The following is a 13,620-nucleotide window of genomic DNA, read 5'->3' as shown; positions in this document are numbered from 1 at the left end:
GTACCTTGACAATATTTTGAATTAGTTTAAGATGGAACAGTCAAAGAAGGAGTGCTTGCCTGTGTTGCAAAGGTGTGAAGTTGAGTAAAGACTCAAAACCCGACCACAGCAGAAAATAGAAAGAGAATGAAAAGTCATTCCCTATGCCTCAGTCATAGGTTCTATAAAGTATGCTATGCTGTGTACCAGACCTATTGTGTACCTCACCAAGAGTTTGGCAAGAGGGTACAATAGTGATCTAGGAGTAGATCACTGGACAGCGGTCAAAATTATCCTTAGTGGAATAAGGAAATATTTCTCGGCTATGGAGGTGATAAAGAGTTCGTCGTAAAGAGTTACGTCGATGCAAGTTTGACACTGATCCAGATGACTCTAAGTCTCAATCTGGATACATATTGAAAGTGGGAGCAATTAGCTAAAGTATCTCCGTGCAGAGCATTGTAGACATAGAAATTTGCAAAATACATACGGATCTGAATTTGGCAGACCCGTTGACTAAACTTCTCTCACAAGCAAAAGATGATCACACCTTAGTACTCTTTGGGTGTTAATCACATAGCGATGTGAACTAGATTACTGACTCTAGTAAACCCTTTAAGTGTTGGCCACATGGCGATGCGAACTATGGATATTAATCACATGGTGATGTGAACTATTGGTGTTAAATCACATGGCGATGTGAACTAGATTATTGACTCTAGTGCAAGTGGGAGACTGAAGGAAATATGCCCTAGAGGCAATAATAAAGTTGTTATTTATATTTTCTTATATCATGATAAATGTTTATTATTCATGCTAGAATTGTATTAACCGGAAACTTAGTACATGTGTGAATACATAGACAAACATAGTGTCACTAGTATGCCTCTATTTGACTAGCTCGTTTATCAAAGATGGTTGAGTTTCCTAGCCATAGACATGAGTTGTCATTTGATTAACGGGATCACATCATTAGGAGAATGATGTGATTGACTTGACCCATTCCGTTAGCTTAGCACTTGATCATTTAGTTTACTGCTATTGCTTTCTTCATGACTTATACATGTTCCTATAACTATGAGATTATGCAACTCCCGATTACCGGAGGAACACTTTGTGTGCTACCAAACGTCACAACGTAACTGGGTGATTATAAAGGTGCTCTACAGGTGTCTCCGATGGTACTTGTTGAGTTGGCATAGATCGAGATTAGAATTTATCACTCCAATTGTCGGAGAGGTATCTCTGGGCCCTCTCGGTAATGCACATCACTATAAGCCTTGCAAGAAATGTGACTAATGAGTTAGTTGCGGGATGATGCATTACGGAACGAGTAAATAGACTTGCCGGTAACGAGATTAAGCTAGGTATTGAGATACCGACGATCGAATCTCGGGCAAGTAACATACCGATGACAAAGGGAACAACGTATGTTGTTATGCGATTTGACAGATAAAGATCTTCGTAGAATATGTAGGAACCAATATGAGCATCCAGGTTTCGCTGTTGGTTATTGACCGGAGACGTGTCTCGGTCATGTATACATAGTTCTCGAACCCGTAGGGTCCGCACGCTTAAAGTTCTATGACGATCGGTATTATTAGTTTTTGTGTTTTGATGTACCGAAGGTAGTTCGGAGTCCCGGATGTGATCACGGACATGACGATGAGTCTCGAAATGGTCGAGACGTAAAGATCGATATATTGGACGACTATGTTCGGACACCGGAAGGGTTCCGGGAGGTTTCGGACATATACCAGAGTACCGGGGGTTACCGGAACCCCCCCCCCCCCCGGAGGCTATTGGGCCTTATGGGCCTTAATGGAGAAGAGAGAGGGAAGCCAGGAGGTGGCGCGCGGCCCCCCTTGCCCCAATCCGAATTGGACAAGGGGAAGGGGCGGCGGCCCCCCTCTCCTTCCTTCTCTCCACCTCCTCCTTCCCCCTTCTCCTTCTTGGAATAGGAAAGGTGGGGGACAAACCTACTTGGAGTAGGATTGCCCCCCTTGGGCGCGCCTCTCCCTTGGCCGGCCCTCTCCTCCTCCCCCCTTTATATACGGGGGCAGGGGGGCACCCCATAGACACAACAATTGATCATTGATCTTTTAGCCGTGTGCGGTGCCCCCCTCCACCATAATCCACCTTGGTCATATCGGAGCGGTGCTTAGGCGAAGCCCTGCGTCGGTAGCTTCATCAACATCGTCACCACGCCGTCGTGCTGACGAAACTCTCCCTCGAGCTCTACTGGATCGTGAGTTCGCGGGACGTCACCGAGCTGAACGTGTGCTGAACGCGGAGGTGCCGTACGTTCGGTACTGAGGATCGGTCGATAGTGAAGACGTACGACTACATCAACCCCATTGTCATAACGCTTCCGCTTAACGGTCTACAAGGGTATGTGGACGACACTCTCCCCTCTCGTTGCCATGCATCACCATGATCTTGCGTGTGCGTAGGATTTTTTTTTAAATTACTACGTTCCCCAACATCTCTCACAGGTTGTGTTCCTCTCTTGTGTCTACTCTCATATTCTCACGAATGGCTGCCACTACCAGTAGGGGTGGAGTGGCTAGGGTTTTCTCCTTGCTCCCTTCATCAGGGAACACTCACAACCGTTGGATGCAATGAAGATCAACGGTCCACATTGTTGGACTTGTATGGGCTGATGTTGGGCTGCCAACACACCTCCATGTGGAGGGACTTAGCCCAACAAGTGGGAGCCAAAATATTTTCTTGGGAAAGAGTCAATAATCCCCTTTGAAACCAGCAAGAGCAATAGCCACAGTCTGACCGTCGTAGCAATTTGGGAAGGCGGCCAATTTATTAGCAAAGTTGGTTAACAATCCTGAAACACTTCCAAAAGTCGCAATGATGGAGTGCAGCGCACAACTTAAGGCTCATATTCGGGCCGTCTGGGTTCTTTATATTGGGTTAGTATACGATTTTTCTTAATAACTCTGGTTTCAACAATATTAGAGTTTCAAGCTTGTGTTGGTTGTCTACAAGACTTCCCACTGAAACTATATGTGATGCTCATTGTAGTATATAGATGCGTGGGAGTCTGGCCTCTGTGTGCATAGTGGCGGAGACAGGGGTACCAGTAGGGACTGCCCCCTAACATCACCGATTTAAGCCTAATATGCATGTAAACAATGATATGTATTTTCATGGACTGGCCCTCCCCAACAAGGCTTAGCAACACTTGCCCCCCAGCCCCCCCCCCCCCCCCCCCCCCCCCCCCTCATTCGATTTTTCTGGCTCCGCCGCTGTGTGTGCAGCCACTTGAAGATGTGAACAATGACTTTGTCCGACTAATTTGGATGACAGTCTACCATAAGATTACTGCTGCAATTAGTGCTGACATGTGTATTTTTTTTCGTCGTGCAAACCCTCAAGATTAAGATTTCACAATAAAAATGGTTGCGTGTAGCTTAAGGGCGAGTTCTTTTGGGGCTTAAGGCTTAACTAATAAGCTTCTAGACTAAAGTTTTAGCTCCGGCTGCCAGAATAAACTGGGTATGGGCAACTTATTTTGACAGACACTCGTAAGCCTCAAAAGGACTGGCCCTGGCACTGCAATAATGGATACTTGTCTCTGGATAGGATTAGCCTCCCAAAAATATTGTCACACAAGAGAACAAGGCAGGGATCATGTGGCCAGGTACCGATCGAGAGGCTGTCCATACTCCATAGACAAATTTACCAACAAACATGACATATATCTCCATATGTACTGGGAGAGACAAAGGTTAAATTAACATCTTAACTGATCGCATGGATCAGTGTGCAATTTTTGGACAACCCTCGACACAAAGTAGTTGAAAGATCTCACTCCAATGCCTTGATCGACATGGTCAGATCCAAAGTACTCTGCCCCAGAGCGGCCTCCACGCTGCCCCCTCTTATCTTTTCCTGCCCCTGCATGGGCATGGAAGCTGCAGGTGGCATGAGCGAGAGCGAGATCGACAGCTTGTTGGCATGTTCCAGCTCTTGCTCCCTCGATGCAGCAGCGCTCTTCTTCCTCTTCTTGCTCGGTGTCCCATCTGTGGCGTCGATTGCCGTGGCTGGCGACAAACTAAGCTCCAGCTCCGGCGTCTCTGCCGGAAGCCGCGCCTTGTCGGCTGCTGTGATCAGAGCCCTCTGCTGTTCAAGATGCTTCTGCTTCTGGGAATCTAGGGCTTCGACGATCATCACGGGATCTGATGATGTGGCCTTAGCGCCCTTGCCGCCATCGCCGCCGTGCCATCTAAACGGGAGACGATGGCTACCTCCTCCTGGCACGACCGACGTCGCCGGTGCCATGGCCCTCGAGAGCGGCCCAGAGCCGTGGCCGGTAAAATAACCAAAGCTCTCATCTCGCATTTGCTCGCCGGCTCCGGCAACCGCGGAGATTAAGGGCCACCTCCTCACGGACGAGGACGCGAAGAAGTGCGGCGTGGCCGAGGAGGCCTTCACATCATTCCTGGCCATCATGTTACGGTGGTCGAACGCCCACTCTTGATTCCTGCAGATGTTCATCGTGAATTAGGGTTTCGATCTATCGATCGTCTCGGAAGAATGGCTAGGTTTAACGTCTAGTGATATAATTTACCTGAAACTTCCGTTCTTGAAGCCAGATTGCATCGGAGATGGCAGGTGGTGGTGTTGGAGAATCCCATAGAGGCGGCTATTGGTGTTCCCTCCTCCGCCGCCGCCATTCCGCGACACAAAGAAGCCTCCGCGCTCCGCCGTCGAGGAGAGGGCGGCAGCTCTTTGGAGGAGCATGTCATGAAAGCGTCGATCGCCTCTCATTGAGTGGAAATCCATAGGTGAAAATACTGCGCTCGCCACATGCCCACATGTAGAAGAAGAATACCCTCTCATCAGCACAAGTGTTTTAGGTGAATTAGATCGAAATTTTTGGGATTGATGAGAACCTGAGGAAATGGCTCCCCTGATCCGTTGACCATGGTGGTCTAGCTTCTTGCTTCGGTACATCTGAAAGTAAATAGATCATATACCGAGAGTGATATGCGAAGTAAGCGAACTAACTGAATTTTGTACGACATGATTTACCTGCAGATGGCTTTTCACATGAGCAATACTGAGCCCCCTAACATTCATCATCTGAAGCACTAGCTTAGGGGTCGCTCCTATATACAAACAAGATATCAAAGGTGGCAAACTAATCAGATTCAGTGAAACAAATCATGAAATTATAGAATCTCACGAACAAACAACCGATCATCGCAAGAAATCAAGTTATGAGAAAGTTCTAGTACTTACTCTCTTGTCCACCAAGCCTCTCGACGGCGCGTATGAAGGCCATGTGAAGATCGGGCGTCCACCGGAGCCGAGGCAGCTTCGATCGGTTGTACTGCCGCACCCTATGCTCGCCACCCCCGGTACCCTGTTGGGTCTCCAAAGCATGGTTGGTGCTGCTGTTGTTGCTGGAGCTCCGGCTCCCGGCAACATCGGTGGTGCTACCTCCATCCTCCTCCTCTTCATCGTTGTCGTCGCCGACTTCTCCATCATCGCTCTCCATATGGATGCCTTCATTGAGGTCCAGCATGCTCCCGCTCATGGATCTCTTCCTGTCATCCATGGTGATCTTAGCTAGCACCTGCTTGTCCTCCACATCTCCAATAATCCTCTCCTCCTCCCTAGTTATCATCTTTCCTTCTTCCACTAAATATACTAGCTAGCTCTCACTCCCTCTTTCAATTCTCTCTCTCGATCTACACCGCCTGGACTGGATCAGAATCGTGCAGGCAGGAGTAGGAAAGGGGAAGGAAGAAGAGACCTAGGGATATTGGGGAACAATTATATGAAGCATACTAAAACATTGATATGTACTGAACCACTGGTGTGTGAGGGGAGAGGAAGCATAAACAATCTAGTGACGTGGGAATAAAATATGAGGGAATTGGACAGGCATTCTCCTTGTACATTGGCTGGTCTAGAACAGTTTACCATTCAGCATTTGATGTGGGCAATTCTGGACCCTTTCCTTGTGCCTGGTTGGTAGCTATATATGTAGGCATGAGTCATACCAGAGTAAAGTAGGTACAGCCACAAAAGCTACAAACCTAGAAGGCAAAGACAGAAGCTTTTGGTTAAGTTCATGAGCTAAATGTTGCAAACATACTTTACCCAGATACACCAGCAGTGAGCCAGTGAGATCTTTGTCATAAGTTTTCTCTCTTTCCTGCAGTTGGCTAGGCTGCATGCACGAGCGGGCGGGGGTAGCTCATGTGACCCAATCTGCCAATCTGGCTCTGTCTCCAAAAGCATCTTGTGCCCTAATTTTCTTTTGGGTTGGGACACTGACCCCCTTGTCGTGTGGATCTGAACTGCCACTCCGTGAAATGGAAACAAAGCTTTGGTGGTTGACTGCTGCCTGCCCCGGCTCTTTGGTTGGCTATTTGATCAATGAGCTAAAAGGGGCAGATATGTGCGTCTTGTCTTTGGTCAATTCATGACATACATGCCCATGTATTTATTACACCCCAAACCACATATATTGCATTTTTTATTCGCAGGATTGTAAAATTATAGGAACAGAAAAACGATGTCATGCCCATCCGAATCTACATGATTTAAGATTATTTGATGGCATCATGGAAAAACATAAAGGATTTTTTGTTGCGGGAGAAACTTCCGATCTATTCATAATATGTCGTGGCAGTACAAAGAACACCAAAAATATACAACCATGTTCATGAACTACCTAGCGACGACTACAGGTCGTCATCGTTCCTCCCTCACCGGAGCCACAGGACCAACACTATAGAATATTATTGTAGATACAGTTGGAAAATTGTTGTGCTAAAGGCCCCACAGGACCAACGAAATAAAAGAACAACCGTCGCCGGTGAAGAAAAGCGTAGGCTGGAAGGATCAAACCTGTAAACACGCATAGACAAGACTGGATCCAAATAGATCCATCGAAGACCAGCACCGGCCGAATTTCGTGAGATCCGACGGAGATACACCTCCACATGCCTTCCGACGAAGTTAGACTCATCATTGGGACGGGGATTAGATGTGAGAGGCATTATTCATACTAGGGACATCACCACCGTCACACAGCCCCAACCAAGACGTTGAACCAAACAAGAACAAGAGCAGCGGCACTCCCGCTGGGCGGGGCCCGGGGACGTCCACACCTCCATGGCCTAAAGGGCAAACGGATGCTAGATTCTTATGGAATGTAGTACAAATGATTCTTAGAATTTTTTTTATAGGATTGAATGTTACGGATTAAACAACCAACCTAGATTTTTTAAAGGATTCTAATGCTCTCTAAAAATCCTTTAAATCAAAGGGCCTCTTATGTATGGTCCAGATGCTATGTAGCTATAGATTTTTCTCTAACACGGGTAGCACTATAGCTAGTGTGTTCATTTGCATAATTACATGATCCATTAATTAATACATTGATCAGATTCAAGATAGCTCTAGAGGAAAATAAAAACGTAAGCACATACGGCCTAAGAAATATGACATGTAAAATAGACCTTTTGGTTCGCTAGCTGTTGGTCGTTTGGGCGGTTTGAGGGTAGAAAGACGTAGGTATCATGCATGGGTGCGTCGGAGAAAAGGGAGACGGCGATCACACGAACGGGCAGAATGTGGTTGCTTGTCACGGCATCCATGCCTGCGACCCTCCTTACATGGGTGGAAAGCAAAGAAAGGGAAAAAGGAATTAAGACCACCCGTTTCTGTGACACTGACGAACGAGCACAGCAGTCGGCCGGTGCGCTGCCTATAGTTGAATATAATTAAGCGCGCCATGTCATGTGACATAACCGTGTAAAGCTTTTTGCTCCCTTTCATGACTCGAAGAAGCTAGGCGTTGGACGGTGGAGAAGTTCTACTCTGTGTGTAATACTGTTGCATGAGCCTTTCAAAAAGAAAAAAGAAAGCTGTTGTATGAGTCCAGACTCCAGATTTGCCACGTACCCATCAATCATGGTTTTTGATAAACAAAATTCCATTCTCAGTATATGCTGAATATATGTACTTTAGGGGGTGTTTGGTTCAGAAGTCCTAGGACTTTTTCTAGTTTCAGGGACTAATCAAAAAAGACTCTCTAGTAGAGTCTTTTTCTAGTCCCTGTAGAAAAAGTCCCTCCCGTTTGGTTCCTAGGGACTTTTTAGGGACTTTTTCTAGTCTTTGGGACTAAAAAGCCCCTGAACCAAACACCCCCTTAGCTGTTAAATTTTGAGAAAACCATTCGCGCCGACAGACCGGCCGAGTGTTCGGCCGGTTCCTCTCGCCCGCTTCCTTCTTTTCACATGTAGACAGGCTGGCAAGCATGCTAGGTGGGCCTCAATCAAGCTAGACGCCCTTCATCTCTTTCACGTTTCTTTTCTTCTTTGTTCTTTGCTTCTTCCTCCTCTCGCCTACTGCTGATTCCATCTCATCTCCCGCGCTACGAGCTCGCCAGCATTGGCGGAGTGCCCCCTGCTGCTTCCACAAGCACCCCCCCCCCCCCCCCCCCCCCCCCGCCCCCACCACGAAACCTAAAAGCCACTCCTCTCACTATAAAATTTGCTCTATTCAGTGACAAAAATCCTGGTGACGAAACATGAAAGGTTGGCAAAGATCATTTTCCGTGACAGTCCACCGTCACGACCCCCCCCCCCCCCAGTGCCCTTGGCAACTTTGGCGATGTTCCGGGCTGGTTTTTTGCGACGTATTCATCCGTCATTAGGCATGTCCATTTTCTATGGCAGGTCTCAATGTCACTGAAAATAATTTGAAACCTTCATATTTTTTGAGATCTCGTTTGCTTATATTAAAATTATCGGTGTGGGGCCAAAACACAAAATATATACTTGCAATTGCACTTAATTATCACCTCCGCTGTGTAGGGCCACTTGACAGGTACAAAAATAACCCATTAGCAGAAAGAAAAAATTGAGCCCATGGACTCGTGCCAAGGAACTAATGCCTATGTCGTGGTGACCGCCCGAATAACATGCCGCTGGCATGGTCACCACCTGAACTGGATGAAATGGTAGCGCTTGTCACGATTTAGATTGAAACTAGTCTGGACATGAGAGGATTCAGTGGACAACTTCATAAAACACAAGGATAATACTTAATATCATTATAAGATATGCAGAAGTTCATACATAATTGATACATCTCCAACGTATCTATATTTTTTATTGTTTCATGTTTATATAATCAATCTTGTATGCTTTATATGCATTTTATATTATTTTTGAGAACTAACCTATTAACATAGTGCCCAGTGCCAGTTCCTGTTTTTGCCTATTTTATGGTTTTGCAGGAAAATAGTACCAAATGAAATCCAAACACGATGAAACTTTCCGGTGATTTTTTCTAGAGCAGGAGGGACCCTAGAACCTTTGGGGGGAGACCAAATGTCACACAAGAGAGGCACAAGCTCACACGACGCGCCCCCAGGGGGTGCCGTCTGAGCTTGTGGCCCCTTCGCAACTCCGTTTGACCTAATTCCAGGCCCATAAATTCCCTAAAATCCAGAAACCACCAGAGCGATACTCGGAACAATTATTCCGCTGCCGCAAGCCTCTATTCTTCTGTGATCCCATCTAAAGGCCTCCATCGGTACTCTGCTGGAGGTGGAATCGGTCACTGAGGGCTTCTACATCAACCTTGCTGCACCTCTGATGATGTGTGAGTAGTTCCTCACCGGACTTATGGATCCATAGCAGTAGCTAGATGGCTCTCTCTCTCTCTCTCTCTCTCTCTCTCTCTCTCTCTCTCTCTCTCTCTCCCTCTGATCTTCAATACAATGTTCTCTTCGAAGATCGATGTGATGTAATCCTTTTATGCGGTGTGTTTATTGGGATCCGATGAACTTGTAAAACCCCTGTACTAATGAGCTACAGTAACCCCTGAGGTTAAGCTAATCATTTTGCTAAAACAGTGCTTAGTCACCTTTGATCAATATCTCATTTGAAATTCCACTTGAAATCAAATTCAAATTTTAAGTGAATTACAGAAATTCCAAAACATGAAAAATAAAATGCTCATAATGTTGCAAATAATCGATAACTAATTATGGAGGTGAACCAAAATTTTTATAAAGTGTTTTAGTCCCGGACACGCCATCAAGCTCCAGAACTGACATCTCCGCACGACTACACCGTCGGAGGAAGAAACCAGAACTGTCAGCCCCCAACCACAAAACCAGCATAGGATACACCATCTTCCAGCTGTGACACGCGCAAACACCTGGACGACCTCCCGGGCTCCACTTCGACGTTGGAGAAAACGTCGTCGCAACGACGAAGCCCCAGAACACAAGTCCACCACGAGGAAGATGCCGCCGCCACACCATCCGCGCTTGGACACACTTCCGTCCAGATCCCTCACCGACCACAGTGTTGAACACCGCGTCGGGAAAGAAACTGAAAAACTTTTATTCATCGCCAGATCTGAAGAACGACGAGAAGACCAAACTGCCGATCTACAGGACCGAACAACATACGTTGCCATCAACTCCGAGACGCCGCCGTGAAGGTCGCCGCCGGTGTGGGAGTGGAGTTGAGGCAAATTTATTTGCCCGGGTGTCGCTCCCACCATCCCAACGGCGCCCTAAGGAGACACTAGACAAACCCTAACTACAGGCCGGCGTCGAAGCGCCGTGGTCCCCACCTCTTCGCGTGGCCGGAGTGGCCAAGCGGAAGAGGCAGGGACCGGCGGCGGCCGGTGGAGTTGGCCTCAGATGCGATCGCCTCCACGATCGCTTTTCTCGTGGAGCGAAGCGGTTAGGCACCCATCGCCGGCGCCTACTGCGACATATATGCACTTAATTATTTCATGATATACGGTAAACTTTGTTGTATACATCAAATATTATTTTACGGGCTTGCTATTTTACATCTCACATCTAAATCTAGAATCGTTGGATCTTATTTGTCTTTAAATCCCGTGCTAACTTGATCTTACGTTGCTTGTTCCATGCGCTCCTTGTCAGCCCATTGTCTTGGCGTGTGTCCGTTATTTGGGCTGCGTTATCATCCACGCTAGGATGGGCCACTTTGTTTTTTTCTTTTCTTGTCCGCGTCAGCCCATTCAGATTTTTATTGTTTCTTAGGCAGCGTTAGCCCTGGGACGGGCCACTTTGTGTTCTGTTTCTTTTTCTTCTTCATTTTTGTTTCTTTTTCATCCATTTGTCTATAAATTCATGAAGTTTTTCTAAAAAACATGATATATATATTTATCTCATATCTAAGTTTCTCACCACACAATCTAACGCTATAACTTTTGTGCAAATTTGTGATCGTGTGTTGCACGTGATATTTTTTTAGCAAATCCGTTGCATGTGAATTCTTTCCAATGTTTGTGTGCACGTGTGGCCTGTTGGTTGTGTTAAGTGTGCATGTGGATTGGCCTTTTTGTTTGTGTGTGGGCCTAAACTGGGCTGGTCTTTTTTATTTGTGTCTGTGCGGAGAGTAGGCCTCTTTTGTGTTTGTTTTCTGTGGGCTCCGAGGAATAATTGCAAGAGTCAGGGCCCAACCTTTTCTTTGTCTCAGTTGCAAGTTCACCCTTGACTCGCAACTGGGGCTTGATCTTTTTAGTCCCAGTTGAAAGTCCACCCTCGACTCGCAACTGGAGGCCGACCTTTTTTTGTCCCAGTTGCAAGTCCACCCTTGACTCGCAACTGGGGTCCGGCCTTTTTTCCGGTTACAAGTCCACAGTCGACTCGCAACTAGAGCCCTACCTTTTTTTAGTCCCGGTTGCAATCCCACCCTGTACTCGCAACTGGGGCCTGACTTTTTTTGTCCTAGTTGCAAGTTGTCACACCCTAATTTCCATGCCACAACACTTAAATAAATCATGATAAAATGTGGTTTGACAAAAAACTTTTGAGTGCATTGGACTTTGCTTGATTTGATTTTTTTGTGTGTTGGTTGCAAGTGCTCTAAAAATCAAATAAATCCTCCAACTCTTATACACTTCTCCTTGATCCAAAACCTTGCCCAATGATCATGCCATGTGTATAGGACATAAAAATAATTTCTTACAAAAATAATTTGGCCAAATAGTATTTTCAAAAATTAGTTTTCCCAAAACCCCTGAATTGAGATTTGCACTGCAAGTACTTGATTTGGGGTGTGAAAAATCTTTCAAAACGTATATTTTAAACCAATTAGGTATAGGACTCCCATAAACCACAAATATATAATTTTAAAAGTTATTTTCTATTTTATTTAAAGGCTTTTTCTTCAGGCCAGAAATGGTCTTTAATAGGCTAAAATTATTTTTAAGCTTCAAAAATATTTGAGAAAAATCAGGGAAACTCAGTGGACATATATTTTCCATATATAAGAGTTTCAACACATGGTCATGTTCAAATTATTGGTCAAACCCCTCAAAAACCCTTTCTGGATATTTTAAGCTTTTGAAATATTTACAAAGGAAATTTTCTTCATTAATTCCAAGAAAGTTCTAGCATGTCACATATGACATATTTGATGATCTTGCAAAGCCTCATGCCTTTAAGATCAAGAAAACATCATCAAACCCCCTCAAAACCATTTCTGTCCATTTTGAAGTTTGAGCAACTCTACATTGCCAAACATGTCCAAATGCTCTCAAACTTGGTGCACATGCTCAAATGGTGTAATTATGCATCTAGACCAAATAGCACAAGTTGGGGAGAAGGATATCTTGATCAAAGTGCCCCAAAACCCTTTCTGTCCAGAACCAAATTTGAACAACTCTACATTGACAAGTGTGTCCTTTTGATTTGAATTTTTGTGGACATATTCAAATACTCAAATGATGACACTACACCAAGTGGTGCATCAAGGAGAATATATTTGCATGACTAAATCTTGGAAAAGCCATTTTCTGTTGATTTCTAGCGATTACCAAAGTTACAATGGCCACTTTGCCCAAATGAGCTCAAATTTGGTGTAACACCCTAATTATATGTTCCATTTCACCCTGTTAATCCTCATGTCAAGTGGAATCCATTTGCTTGACCAAACTAGCATCAAACACCTAATGGCAGAATGTCAAAATGCATGTTTCAACCCCTTCCACTAATCTCCATGAGCTGAACTTTTTCCCACGGCCTCACCTGCTCCTCCTCTACCTCCTGCATGCTTTGCTGCCCAAGGAGCAATGATTAAGGGGGGCAGAGACCCATTTTTCTTCCCCGGACAACAATTTTCCCTCTCTCTCTTTCAACCCCACCGCTCCTCTAGTGGCTTCCCAGGGCATCCAATGCCACTTTCCCATTGTTTACTCCCCCCTGTAGCTGACAGACACAAGTGGACAGGCTGGTGCGCGCGAAAAGCCGCGGTCGCCGGCCAAAGACGCGCTCTGGAGCACGTCATCGCGCACCCGACCATTGACGCCGCGTCCCCCGACCACCTCGAGCCTTCCCCTCGCGCTAGTAGAGGTCCTCGACGTCCGCAACACGACAGCCGTGCAGGCCCCCTCTTCTCCCCCTCTCTTTCACCCCCTGCTGCCCCTGCCCAAAGCCGCCCGGCTCGGCCAATGGGTGCACGAGCTCGGGACGCTTCTGGAGCACGCCCCGCTCCCCCTTTCCTTCTCCCCGACTTGGACCACGCCCACGAGCGCCGCAGATAGCCCCGAGCCTCCTCCCGTGGCCACCGCAGCCATTTTCCGCGGGTGCCCGTAGGGCGCGTC

At 46.3% G+C, this 13,620-nt stretch overlaps 1 protein-coding gene across 2 annotated transcripts; it reads right to left on the bottom strand.

The window, feature by feature from the left end:
- Positions 1-3,581: 3,581 nt before the first annotated feature.
- On the bottom strand, positions 3,582-6,016 carry LOC123141171 (uncharacterized). 2 transcript variants are annotated; one of them, XM_044560388.1, is made up of 5 exons: positions 5,242-6,008; positions 5,032-5,108; positions 4,893-4,953; positions 4,568-4,793; positions 3,582-4,480 (listed from the first exon to the last, which is right to left on the bottom strand). In XM_044560388.1, exons 1-5 carry the CDS (start codon positions 5,627-5,629, stop codon positions 3,805-3,807), a joined length of 1,428 nt encoding a protein of 475 aa, XP_044416323.1. In that variant the 5' UTR covers positions 5,630-6,008; the 3' UTR covers positions 3,582-3,804. The 2 variants fall into 2 exon arrangements, with proteins under 2 accessions (XP_044416323.1, XP_044416322.1); XM_044560387.1 differs by having other exon boundaries at positions 4,568-4,953; positions 5,242-6,016.
- Between the last annotated feature and the right edge of the window lie 7,604 nt (positions 6,017-13,620).

This window comes from Triticum aestivum, chromosome 6D (assembly GCF_018294505.1).
Source record: "Triticum aestivum cultivar Chinese Spring chromosome 6D, IWGSC CS RefSeq v2.1, whole genome shotgun sequence".
NCBI classification, from domain to species: domain Eukaryota; kingdom Viridiplantae; phylum Streptophyta; class Magnoliopsida; order Poales; family Poaceae; genus Triticum; species Triticum aestivum.
Note: the sequence above shows the minus strand (reverse complement) of the source record. Positions and strands in the feature narration are given on the sequence as shown.